General features: G+C 42.4%; 1 protein-coding gene across 1 annotated transcript; it reads left to right on the forward strand.

The window, feature by feature from the left end:
- The first annotated feature begins 1,043 nt into the window (after positions 1-1,043).
- Positions 1,044-7,547, forward strand: LOC128734239 (ubiquitin-protein ligase E3B). The gene is made up of 8 exons (XM_053828311.1): positions 1,044-1,135; positions 1,334-1,552; positions 1,614-2,932; positions 3,016-3,187; positions 3,254-4,255; positions 4,324-4,453; positions 6,203-6,367; positions 6,436-7,547. The coding sequence occupies exons 2-8, from the start codon at positions 1,380-1,382 to the stop codon at positions 6,718-6,720; spliced, it is 3,246 nt and encodes a 1,081-aa protein (XP_053684286.1). The 5' UTR covers positions 1,044-1,135; positions 1,334-1,379; the 3' UTR covers positions 6,721-7,547.
- Positions 7,548-10,946: the final 3,399 nt, after the last annotated feature.

The following is a 10,946-nucleotide window of genomic DNA, read 5'->3' on the forward strand; positions in this document are numbered from 1 at the left end:
GCTCACTGATTGCCTTTTTAACCTCCTCCTGTGTTGGTGGCTCCACAGCTTGACCATCGCTTACAATTCCTATCCTGTCCCTACTGATGTCCGCGTTTACCTCTCTATTCAACAGTGTCAGAAGTGCTCCTTCCACCTGGCTGCTACCGCCGTTTTGTTGGTAAGCAGGTTGCCAGCACTATCATTGTACATCACAGGCGTGGCAAAATTCCTGCATCTCACCGTTTTATATCAAATGCAGCTCGCCACAAAAAGTACATCCAATTGAAAATTGGTATTTTTCTGTCCACGTAGTATCTGAATGGCCCCTAATCGTTCTGCCAATGGTACCGTACCGCCTCAACTTGCTGGTGATACCTTTGGAAACATTTCTCTCGATGTTTTACCTGAGTCTACTTGACTTAATCCGCCTTGAACTGTTACACATTGAACTGGTTCTGTTTGATCGTTTCTTACGACTCCAGATGCTTCCACTCCTTCAGGAATTCGATCCAATTCATCCAATAAAAACTAGACAATTTGATCATTATTGCCGGATGAAAATTAAAAAATTCAAATTCTAACACCATGTAAACAAACCATCAGGTGCTGTCAAAAGATTGTGGAACAAGATGACAGGTTTACGGGATTAGTAGGATCTTTAACAAATACGAAACTTGAATAGGATAGGACCTACATTGCGACGATTAAAGATGTCAAAACCATTTTCCGTGAAAATTCATGTGTAAACTCTTGGAACATATTTCTCACATAAAGAGCATCTCCACTCCAGTGTGAGTGTACGCTATGCTTCTTTTATTCAGCCATAATGTATACTGGCATGTATTCCGGTTATCTTGCCAAGAAACCCCTGAATGTAGATTCAACAGATTTTTTTTTCTTCACTTGTCTAGAGCAGCATAAATACAAGTGAGCAGTAGAATAGAATCCACCTCCATATGTCAGTTTTTGCGGGCAGGAAAGGAAAACAATCAGCTGAAAGGCTATGAAAAAGAAAAATTAAACGCAGTGAAAATTTATCGCCTGTGTGAAAACTTTCGTGTTTGGGTGCAAAATATTATCAAATAAAACGAAAACTATCAACAACGGTCAATTTTATTTACAATAAACAGTTTTGACGTGTTATTTACTGACAGTAAGTGCGAGTTTAGCAGATAAGAGGCATTTTCAGCGGGTGAAAAATTTGCTTTTCCATTACATTGTGGCATTTTTTTTGTTATCACGTACCTATCATTGTGCAACTGTCATCGATCTATGCATCAAGTAATCAAAACAAAACAATTGTTATGATTGCTCTCAATTATATAAAAACGATTTGTTTTTTCGTTCACAGCTTTCCACTGTTAGACCTGCTTGGTAATCTGACCTCCAGATAAAAAATGTTCGGCAGAACGGAAACAAAAAAGGATAGTTTTCTAGAGCAAACCAAAGCCGCCCGTGAGGAGCGGGCCAATGAGCGAGCAATGGAGGAAAAGCGAGACAAATCAATCGTTCTGCTGCAGAAAAATATTCGCGGTTGGTTAGCTAGGACTAAGTTTCGTAGGCTAATATTGTGAGTATACTAATGGAAACAATTAAAGTGAAGGAATTCTAACACAGATTTCTTTTTCTAGAAATGAATTTGATGCTTTGCTACCTCCGGTAGCCAACCCTACCAAAGACATCGAATTAAAGCCATGTTTGCAGATTTATCGTGCCGCATCACATTTTCTACTGCAGTGGAAATCAAACACATCTGCCGAGGCATCCAATCAGGATCGTCTCGAGCGTCTGTGTCGTTATCTAATAGCCAGCCTTGAGTCTGATTCGCCGAAAACCAGTTATATTGGAGTGGCACTCAATAAGGATTACAGTCTAGCCTGGATAAGACACATCAAAAAGCTGCTGTATCGGTGTTGTACAGCTGTAGAACAGCTTCGTCCTGAAGCTCACAGCGATAGCATATCATTGGCCTTATATCTGCACACGCTGGTGGCTTTCACCTCCTCTAACAGTTGGGTTTTGTTGAAAAACAAATCTTTAGCAGGGCTAAAACCTGGAATGTTGCAACTGTGTAGCAACATAATGGGTGATTTGGTGCAAAAAGGGTTTTACCTGAATCTGCGGAATATTTTGGTGCGAGGGACGTGTCGGACGGTTATTACCCTGAAACCAATATCATTGACGGCTATCATGACCCTAGCCGTGCGGCCATTGATATCCAGTAACTTCAGCGAGAATCTTATGTCGCAATTTCTGGTGCAAATTCTGTCTGTTCCTGGTATCATATTCCAGTTGGAGCAGTGCACTCCGGAGTGTCTTAGCAACTTGCAATCTCATCATATTCTTGAAAGGACACTGGATTTGCTCAGCGTTGACGAAGCGGTGAAATACGTACTGAATTCGCTACAAAACAGTCTTCTGCTGTCGCTGCTTTCCAACATCGTTCACCTGTACTATCTGGAACCTCCGGAAGATGCACTGAAACTAGCCTACCCAACCTTCACTTTTGTAGTAACTCAGCTACTGAATGGCATCCTCGCCAGCGTCGGTCAGTCGGGCGGAACCTGTAGTCAGTGGCATGAACTTCTCGGTTGGTTTACTCCTGGCAAAGAACGTCTTCAAAATGAGAACCTTCCTATCATTAAAAAACAAATTCACCTACTGTGGAATCATAGGATAGTCAAGCTTTTGCTTGGGGAAAATTTGAAACAGCTGGCTGTTGGATATGAAACCATCGAATACACGATACCCAGTGGAAATAGTACGGGAAATCTGCTGAAGCGAGCGTTAACGTTCGAACGAAATTCCGTTAAAGGACCAAGCGAGAAGAAAGCAAGTAAATCCTATCGAAAGATTGGCTCCGGCGAAGTTTCACGGGTGGCACTTACCTGTGCCATGTATCAGGCTGCTTTGAGTGCACTATCGCAGCTGCGATTGGATATCCTGTCTGGTAAAAAAAAAGAAATCTCACTATACTTACAATCTACGACTCTGCTAAGATCCAAGTATTAATTTTAACTATGTAACTTTCAGGTTTATGCTACAATGACACTGTACTTCATGACCTATGGCTTTTGTTAGGATCGTTAGGTCCAACATGTGGAATGAAAGGCTTCATTGAGTTGCTTCAGGTGAATCAAATATGCTACGACCCTCCTCTGCTGCTGCTGTCACTTTTCTGTGATTGTATGACTCATTACGTTACGTAAGTCACCACACCATAAATAATACAAACACATTGAGCATGTTTTAACCAAGCGTCCTGTTGCAGAATTTTGGACGATCTGGAAATGTACGAACAGCAGACCCCGTTCAGTCTGAACGACTACATTGCGCTGTCGCACTTTCTCAACACATTCCTCTACCGTACGATTCAGGACCAAATATTCGACGTTAAAACTGTCACCAGTGCTCCGCTGTTCGTGTCGACGCATACGCTGCTGTTGTGTCTCTATCGGCGAGACTGTCGACGGCCATTCGCTCCTCCGAATCATTGGCTGATTCGTGACATTAGACCATCACATTTTCTAACCGACCTAGAGAAGGGCAAAAAACACACACAAATTCTTCTACAGAAAATGCCTCACATAATCCCACACGAAGATCGCGTACAACTGTTTAGGAAATTTGTACAAAATGAAAAGGCTGTTTTGGGGTTGACAGAATCGGCATGTGCATCGCCCAGCTCGGCTCTGGTCACCGTACATAGGGATCGAATTGTTGAGGACGGTTATCGGCAGCTGGCTGCGCTCCCTCCTCATGCCCTGAAAGGCGTTATTAGAGTTAGGTTTGTCAATCAGCAAGGTCTGGATGAAGCTGGCATCGATCAGGACGGAGTGTTTAAAGAATTTTTAGAGGAAACTATTAAACGAGTATTCGATCCTTCCTTGAACCTTTTCAAGACGACTACCGAGCAGAGGCTATACCCCTCACCAACCTCCCATATGCAGGAAAACCATCTCCAGCTGTTTGAGTTTGTCGGCAGAATGCTAGGGAAAGCTGTCTACGAAGGAATTGTTGTGGATGTTCCGTTTGCGTCATTCTTCCTTTCACAAGTTCTTGGGCAGACGCAGCAAGCCCTGTACAGTTGCATGGACGAGCTTCCCTCGCTAGATAAAGAACTCTATCGTAGTTTAACTTTTATCAAGCACTACCAGGGAGACGTGGCAGATTTGGATTTGACGTTCAGCGTTGATGAGGATGTGATGGGAAAGATTGTGACACACGAGCTGTATCCGGGCGGAAAAGCTAGGGGTGTCAACAACGACAATAAGTATGTTTCAAAGCAAACTGCATTTCTACAGATACAATACAACAATTTCTTCTTTTTGTTCCTTATAGAATCAACTATATCCACTACATGGCATACTTTCGAATGCATACACAGATACGCGACCAGACCGCTGCTTTCATACGCGGCTTTAGAAGCATAGTAAATCCAGACTGGCTAGCATTATTTTCTACGCCGGAAGTAAGTACAACCAAGATAGTAAAATTGTTACAATAATTAAAATTATTGAGAGATTTAAACTAAGGTGCAGAAGGGTGTGTTTTGAACAAAGAACTATTCATCCGTTCTCGTTCCCGTTTCCGTTTGCAGCTCAAGGTGGGCAATTAGAGCCAAGTCTGACTGAGGTTGAGATAGTACATGCAGACGCCCACAACGCCTTTTTTATCCCAAATTGATTTGAAGCAGGCGTTCGACACCATTAACGTAGCGAAACTCGAGCCTATCCTACTTAATATAGGAGTGTCTTGTGCCTTAATTAACAGACAGATTCCTACCTGGTAGAGAGAACGTCTGAGTTGTACGGACAGCGAGCACCAACAATTGTGAAAGGGCGTAGTATAAAACAACGATACCACCTGAATACAACCTAAATCTTAATTTATTTATTTTGATATTCAATCATGTTTTGATGACTAAAAGTGTTTACTCCTGATTTTGAATTTTAAACATGAACGTCACCTAAGGTCCTAAGAACGTATTGCCGGGGCTGCTAGCCACCCTGGAGCCATTATTAGCGTGTGTAGGTTTACAGATGAATACAAAAAAGACAATGCTGGTGCTTATCCGTAATCCCTCCGATATTAGCTGCACTTACCCAGATATTGTGTGTAGGTTTGGAGGATACGATCTGCTGTCAATCACTAAGTTATATTCAGGAGCATATGTCATAAGTAGTTTTACACGCAGATTACCGCCGAGCGAATAAAGAAAGCAAAAAAATAATCTTTCCACGCTTTATGCTCTTTTCTGCGGAAGTACACTTTAAAATGGGAAGTGGTCAAAGGCCTATAATAACACGCTCTCATAGCTCCGATAGTTACTTGTAACATGGAGGTCTCCACCATACTCTAGCGCAACCGGGATAATTTACGTTCGATTGAGTATGAAATAATAGCGAAGAGGATTATCATCATACGGTGGTATTGAAGCGACAAGATATGTTGAAAATTCATCAGACGTGACAGATGTAGGTGGTAGACAGGAAGACTTTGTTCCTGAGGTGAAACAAATAGAGACTGGTTTTTAAAAAGGAGAACTGCCAACAACAGCTACACTCCGATAGAATATTGAAAAAAGTGGGAGTCTAGCAATATTGGGCAATGAACAAAAACAAAATGCAAATCGAGGCCGTAAAGCTTTTCGAGAAATTCATTGAGTACAACCGCGACGATGGCAGTGAGAACGGAGAGGAGCAGTTCGACGGTGAGTCGCGACTTTGAGGGTTCCTCCGACAGTAACTCACCAGCATTGGAAAGGTTTTTGGAAGACGAGTAGCATTATTCCTGTTATTATTAGAATGTTTTTATATTGTTGGGTAAAAATCGTTATCATAACTCTATTTTACGTATTCTGTTGGTTAAACTTCTAGCCACTAGCTTTTTGTTGAGTTCATCCAATTCTGCCTTAAAGGTAGTTTGAAAGTAACCTACTGATGCTGGATCAGAAATTGTTTAAATTTAATGGTGGATTGATAATTAAATTAGTCCGACTGAACCAAATCATTCCTTCGGCAACTAGATGGTACTCACATAACCGTTAAGCCCCTCAACCCAGGAGAGGGAATTTTGAACAAAGAGCTATTTATACATCTAAACTCTACGGAGCATGTTTTCTGCACCTTTATTAAAGTCTCTCGATAAGAATAAATCGCGATTCCTAATCATAAGCAATATTAAAATTCATTCACATTCAATTCTGCCCGCTTCATAGCTACAACGACTGATATCTGGTGACACAGCGCCGCTCGATTTGAAGGATTTGCGAAAACATACACAGTACTACGGAGGATTCCACGATGGCCACCGCGTCGTCAGTTGGCTATGGGACATTCTAGCTAAAGATTTCAGTGAAGAGGAGAAGAAGCTATTTCTCAAGGTACTTGTCCATGTTATTAATGTTCCCGATACATTTTTTTTAATACACACCTTACCTTATACCGACAGTTCGTCACCAGCTGTTCAAAGCCACCCCTGCTAGGATTTGCCCATTTGGAGCCACCATTTTCGATTCGTTGCGTAGAAGTCGGTGATGACGAAGACATCGGCGATACGGTTGGTTCGGTAATTCGCGGCTTCTTCACTATCCGCAAAAAGGATCCGCTGAATCGTTTGCCAACTTCATCGACCTGCTTTAACTTGCTAAAATTGCCCAACTATCAGAAGAAAAGTATGCTGCGGGATAAGCTCCGGTATGCCATATCCAGTAATACAGGCTTTGAACTGTCCTGAAAAGTGATAAACACTAAGCGTGTAGCACTAAAATATATCATCCGTACTTTTGTATCCGGTTGGTGTGCCTGGGATTGTAAGAATGTCATCGTTATTATTTATTACAACCAACGAATGCTGTAAGCAGAAATAGCAGCTTAAATTCAGTAAGCATCCTAATACGCAGTGATTTATATTTAAACGGTGCGCCGGCAAAAATCCGAAATCACATGGCATTGGCATACTATAGCGGGCAGCTGTAATTTAGAGAAATTTGCACGAAGAAATATGATGTATTAACTGTGATAGTAAAGAGTTTAACTGCAGGCTAATGAAAATTGGCCCAGAGGAGATTATATCTTATATTGCTAAACAAAACAAAAAAAAAACAAAAACCATTCTTCCGAATTGGCGAAGGCCTTTCGCTGTTGTCACAATTTTTAACACATGCAACAATTATCTCTACGTCTGATTGTTAATGACAACAGAAAGCCCTATCAACCCCTAATCGACAATTTAACAGGTAGACCAAACTTCCCTTAAACACATTTTCACAGTGGAAAATCCCAAAACTTTCATTTGATATGTTCTATGTTAGATATAATGGAAACTAAAGAAAAGTTTCGGTCAGACGAATTATACCCACAAGTAGATACTCGATGTTAGCGCGCTTATTGCAGGGCTATGAAAGTGAAAAACATTGAAATTAAAAAGCATACCGACACTTTGATATGCCAGTTTTTATTCGCGAGGTATCGTTTGTTCAGCTCTGAATTTGTGTAGCAATTTATTAAGTGTAATATGTTGTTACTGTAGCAAAGTGTATGTTAATGAGCAGTGAATTAGTTGTAAAGTACGAAAAATACAATTGCGTATTGAATAAATACTGTTCATAGCAATCCAAACTAATTTTTCTTGCTTTTTTGAGTAAGATGTGTGTTTTAATAATAAGACGTTTCTATATGCTCGAATGCATCCTATTGTAGGTTGTGCACATCACCATAGTCCGACTTCCAGCATCTCCTTTTATCGATGAAGTCAAGAAAGCGACATTTCAGTAGTAACCAATACTCAAATCATAAAAAGCTGATCCTTACCTGATATTGCCCATAACTCCTCTTGCAATCTGCGTTAAACGGCTGCAACAGTGGGATCATGCGATAGTTACAACAATTATCGTCGCGATAGATTGGACAGACAATGGCTTCCATCCAGTACTTCAGTTGCAGTCTTTTTCACCATCTCTTGGTAATTAGACAGTGCAGAGCATAAAGTGAAGCCTTGGGCATAAAAACTTGACTTGATTCTTCTTTATCGACAGACATCGCAGCCGACTATAAGAGTACATAGCAATTACGGGGCTAGCGCAACGACCATACTCTAACTCTACATACAACGACTGGCTTGTTAGATCAACATCATAGCATCCTGTAGACCGATCTCAACACCCTGCAGACATTACCTACTTCTACTAGCCGAGAGCCGGGGTGTCTCTTGCCGTATCAAAAATTCGTCTCCACTATACTCGGTTCTGGGGCCGATTCGTGGCGCGTCTCGACACACACAAATCGGCTTCAACCTGGTCGAGCCATCAAGCACATTGAGTCTCTCTATTCCCGGTGCCGGTGGGATTCCTAAAGAAGACGGATTTCACTTCACAGTGGTTTGGCATCCTTGCGACGTGACCTTAGGCTCCCAACTTTTGCCAGGTGTACGATGGGAATCTCTCCAAATAGTGCCTGCAACTCGTGGTTCAAACGCCTACGCTACTTTCAGCTATCCGTTTGTACTTCGCCAGAAATAGTCCGCAACACCTTTCGTTCTGGGTTCCGGCTGCTGAGTCGTCCCACGGCCGACGTTCCAGTATCTCAGACCATGGCGTAAGACGGTCGGCCTCCATGCCGAACAACCAAAGTGACGTGGGCGACGGCGGTTACGGACGAGGAACTCATTAAGATCGGTAAATCCCTAAAGGTGAGCAATGCACCGGGACCAGACGGAATCCCGAATTTGGCCATTAAAGCGGCTATTTCAGAGGCTTCCAATTTATTCGGAGCAGTAATGAATAGATGCCTGGAAGATGGTCACTTCCCGGACCGATGGAAGCGACAGGGACTCCATAGCCAACTCGATTCGGAATGTCCAAGTGCCGCTGTCGCTGTACAGGATTCTGGAAAATTATTTCCAGAATCGTGTGCAATGCTACAACAAGGAGGAGGGTCAGAAGTACGTTCCAATCACCGCAGGGATTACGCATGGTTCCATACTGGGCCCGGTGTTGTGGAACATCATGCATGACGAGGTGTTGAAGCTAAAGTTCCCGGTAGGGGTGGTGATTGTCGGCTTTGCGGACGACATCACCTTGGAAGTCTACGGTGAATCTATCAGAGAGGTTGAGTTGACGGCTGCCCACTCTATAAGCATTGTTGAAGATTGGATGCGCTCCAGAAAACTGGAGCTAGCGCATCACTAAACGGAGATGAACAACCGCAAGTCGGTGCAGCAAGCAAAGATCAGCGTTGAGGACTGCACTATTTCGTCAACGTGGTCCTTAAAACTCCTGGGAGTTATGGTCGACGATAAGCTCAAGTTCGGGAGCCACGTCAACTATGCCAGCAAGAGGACTTTCACAGCTATTTCGACATTATCTCGTAAAATGTCAAATAGCTCTGCGGTATATGGCAGCAAGCGAAGGCTATTCGCCAATGTAGTCCAGTCCATACTTATGTATGGCGGTCCGGTGTGGTCATCGGCATTAGGAACCAAAAGCTACCTAGGTAAGCTAGAAAGTACCTATCGTCTCATGTGCTTGAGAGTGGCGAGTGCGTATCGAACAGTTTCACATGACGCAATATGCATCTTAGCGGGTATGATGCCTATTGGCATCATCATCAGCGAGGACGTAGAGTGCTTCAACCAACCTGGTACCTGGAACTAGAGGCATACGGAGTACCACAAGATCGGCCTCGATGACCACATTGCAGCAGGCATGGTCTGATTCCACAAAAGGCCGGTGGACACATCGACTTATCCCGGAACTATCCGGGTGGGTCAACAGGCGCCACGGCGAAGTCAACTTCCACCTGACGCAGATTCTGTCAGGGCATGGTTGTTTTAGACAGTATCTGCACAAGTTTGGGCATGCGGAGTCCACCGCGTGTCCCGAATGCGAGGATGTAGAGGAAACTGCAGAACATGCTTTCTTCATATGTATGCCCTCGTTTCGCGGGCGCTGGAAGCAACATGATGGCAGACATAAGCAGACAGCCCAAAAGCGGGGTTCTGTTTATAAAAATGTATTCACTGCATTCTTCCTGCGAATCTGATCACAGCGAATATATTTTCATGAGCAGAATTTTTGTTTCAAACAAAAAAAAACTGCTTTTGAAATTGGCAGATTTCGCCTTAAATCACAACCACATCTCTGTGTCATAACTTTTGACGAATGAACCGATTTTCATGATTTTGATAGCAAATGAAAGGTATTACAGGGATACCTCGTTATAAGACAATTTATTAATTTAAAAAGTTGTCTCATATCACAATTGCCTTATAAAAACTCATGATGAAAATTGCGCCAGCCATCGCCAATTTTGCCTTCTGCTGTGCATTTATATTTTTTTAACTATTTATTATCGTTTGAGTTTTATTTTGCGTTAACAAACAGTTAAATTATAACAAAGGTTCTTCTCACCTTTTGAGGTTTCTTCTCACCTTCACCACATTGAGAAATTTGCAAGATTAGCCCAAAATTAAGTACCGTTTAAAGGAAACACCGTGCTAGACGCCGTGTTCTATCAACGGCAAAATTGTTCCGGTAAACATGAAAAAGATGAAAAAGCATTTTTCTTGGTATTTTCATTTTTATGTTGCGTGGTGTCTAACGTCCAAGGGGAAACCCGCAATAATTTTTATACGTTTTGTTTCCAACGTGGCTCTACGCCTTTTTCAAATGTTTTGTGAAGTTTATCATCCCAGTGTTAAATATATAACACACACACACTATCGTCTCAGCCTCTCGCAACATTTTTAACACGAAGTAAAAATCTCTCTTTCCATAAACACAACCAACTACCAACTTTTGCTTACACGTTTCTCTCTCGGCTGTAGAACTTTTTGCTTCTTTGTGTACGATGAGCTTTATGCTTCCGTTTCTTTTTATCCCATTTAGCTATCGCTAGCGAGCGTACATTTTCGGCAAGAAGTCGTTTTGGCTTGGAGTTGCTGCTTGCACTTCAGGCAAAAAG

The sequence above is a fragment of the Sabethes cyaneus genome, chromosome 2, assembly GCF_943734655.1.
Source record: "Sabethes cyaneus chromosome 2, idSabCyanKW18_F2, whole genome shotgun sequence".
NCBI lineage: Eukaryota > Metazoa > Arthropoda > Insecta > Diptera > Culicidae > Sabethes > Sabethes cyaneus.